The 1,046-nt window shown below is 40.4% G+C and overlaps 1 protein-coding gene across 1 annotated transcript in view; it reads left to right on the top strand.

Moving 5' to 3' along the window:
• LOC107293231 (phospholipase A2 inhibitor and Ly6/PLAUR domain-containing protein-like) overlaps window positions 1–210 on the top strand; it is a gene marked incomplete at its 3' end in the record, with an annotated part of 6,106 nt that extends 5,896 nt beyond the window's left edge. The window contains exon 3 of the mRNA XM_015822374.1: window positions 58–210. Coding sequence (XP_015677860.1) covers window positions 58–210 — 153 coding nt within the window. The remainder of the gene's footprint in view (window positions 1–57) is intronic.
• Window positions 211–1,046: the final 836 nt, after the last annotated feature.

Genomic DNA, 1,046 nt, shown 5'->3' with positions numbered 1-1,046 from the left:
ATGCACGTCTTCATTTTCTGCTGAGTTCCATCTTTCTTGTTTTATTTCCTTCTGCAGCCAAGCATTCCGTGAATTTGGTTATCAAGGAATGCTCAAAACGTGAGCAGTGTCTCAATGGCTTCTTCAGCGCCACAGTAATAGATGGTAGATATGAACTGTCAAGAGCTAACTGTTGCCACACTGATGTCTGTAATGCAGAACCGCTTCTGTGTAAGTATCTGCACCATAATACATCCTTTCTGAGCTCCAACTAAGTTTAAATAGTGTCTGTCACCTGCTCCAAGCCATACAGATTCTGAACAGCATGCAATAATTCGATAAAAGAAACATTACTATATGTCATGTAGTTACGAGTAATATATAGTTCTCCAGTTATGATCATAACGAGCCTGCCCATTATGATCATAAGTCTGTCATGGTTCCGACAGATGAAACTCTTCAAAGAACTTCAAGGCATTGTTTACCTTAAAGGATCTTTTATTCGAGTAGCATAATATCGGCACTTACATAATCGAAGCCAAAAACTGATTTCCCTTCCCCTGGGCACATAGCATCAAAGCACAATTCCCACCCCCAATTAACAGTCATAAATTACTTTCCCCAATTAGCTTGAAGCGAGGGCTTCCTCTCCAGCTCTCCAGCAGGCCAATTCTTTATCAGCTCTGGGCTCAATAACCTTGATTCTCACACTAGGTCTAGTGTTGTTATGTCTAGCTGGACTCTCATTCACATCCCCCCTCCCAGCATCATCTAACTCTAAACGCGAAAGGAAAAAGATGGCTACATTTCCATCTGTTGTCAATGCAAAACATCCAATGTTAGCAGCATTGACAAAGTCATAATGGTCATAGAATAGAATAGAATAGAATAGAATAGAATAGAATAGAATAGAATAGAATAGAATAGAATAGAATAGAACTGGAAGGGACCTTAGAGGTCTTCTTGTCCAGCCCCCTACTCAAGCAGGAGAACCTATATCGTCACAGACAGGTGAATGTCTAGTCTCTTCTTAAATATCTCTAGTGATGGAGTGCCCATGAGTTTCT

The sequence above is a fragment of the Protobothrops mucrosquamatus genome, unplaced genomic scaffold (genome assembly GCF_001527695.2).
Source record: "Protobothrops mucrosquamatus isolate PMUCROS unplaced genomic scaffold, P.Mucros_1.0 scaffold1541, whole genome shotgun sequence".
Taxonomy (NCBI): domain Eukaryota; kingdom Metazoa; phylum Chordata; class Lepidosauria; order Squamata; family Viperidae; genus Protobothrops; species Protobothrops mucrosquamatus.
Note: the sequence above shows the minus strand (reverse complement) of the source record. Positions and strands in the feature narration are given on the sequence as shown.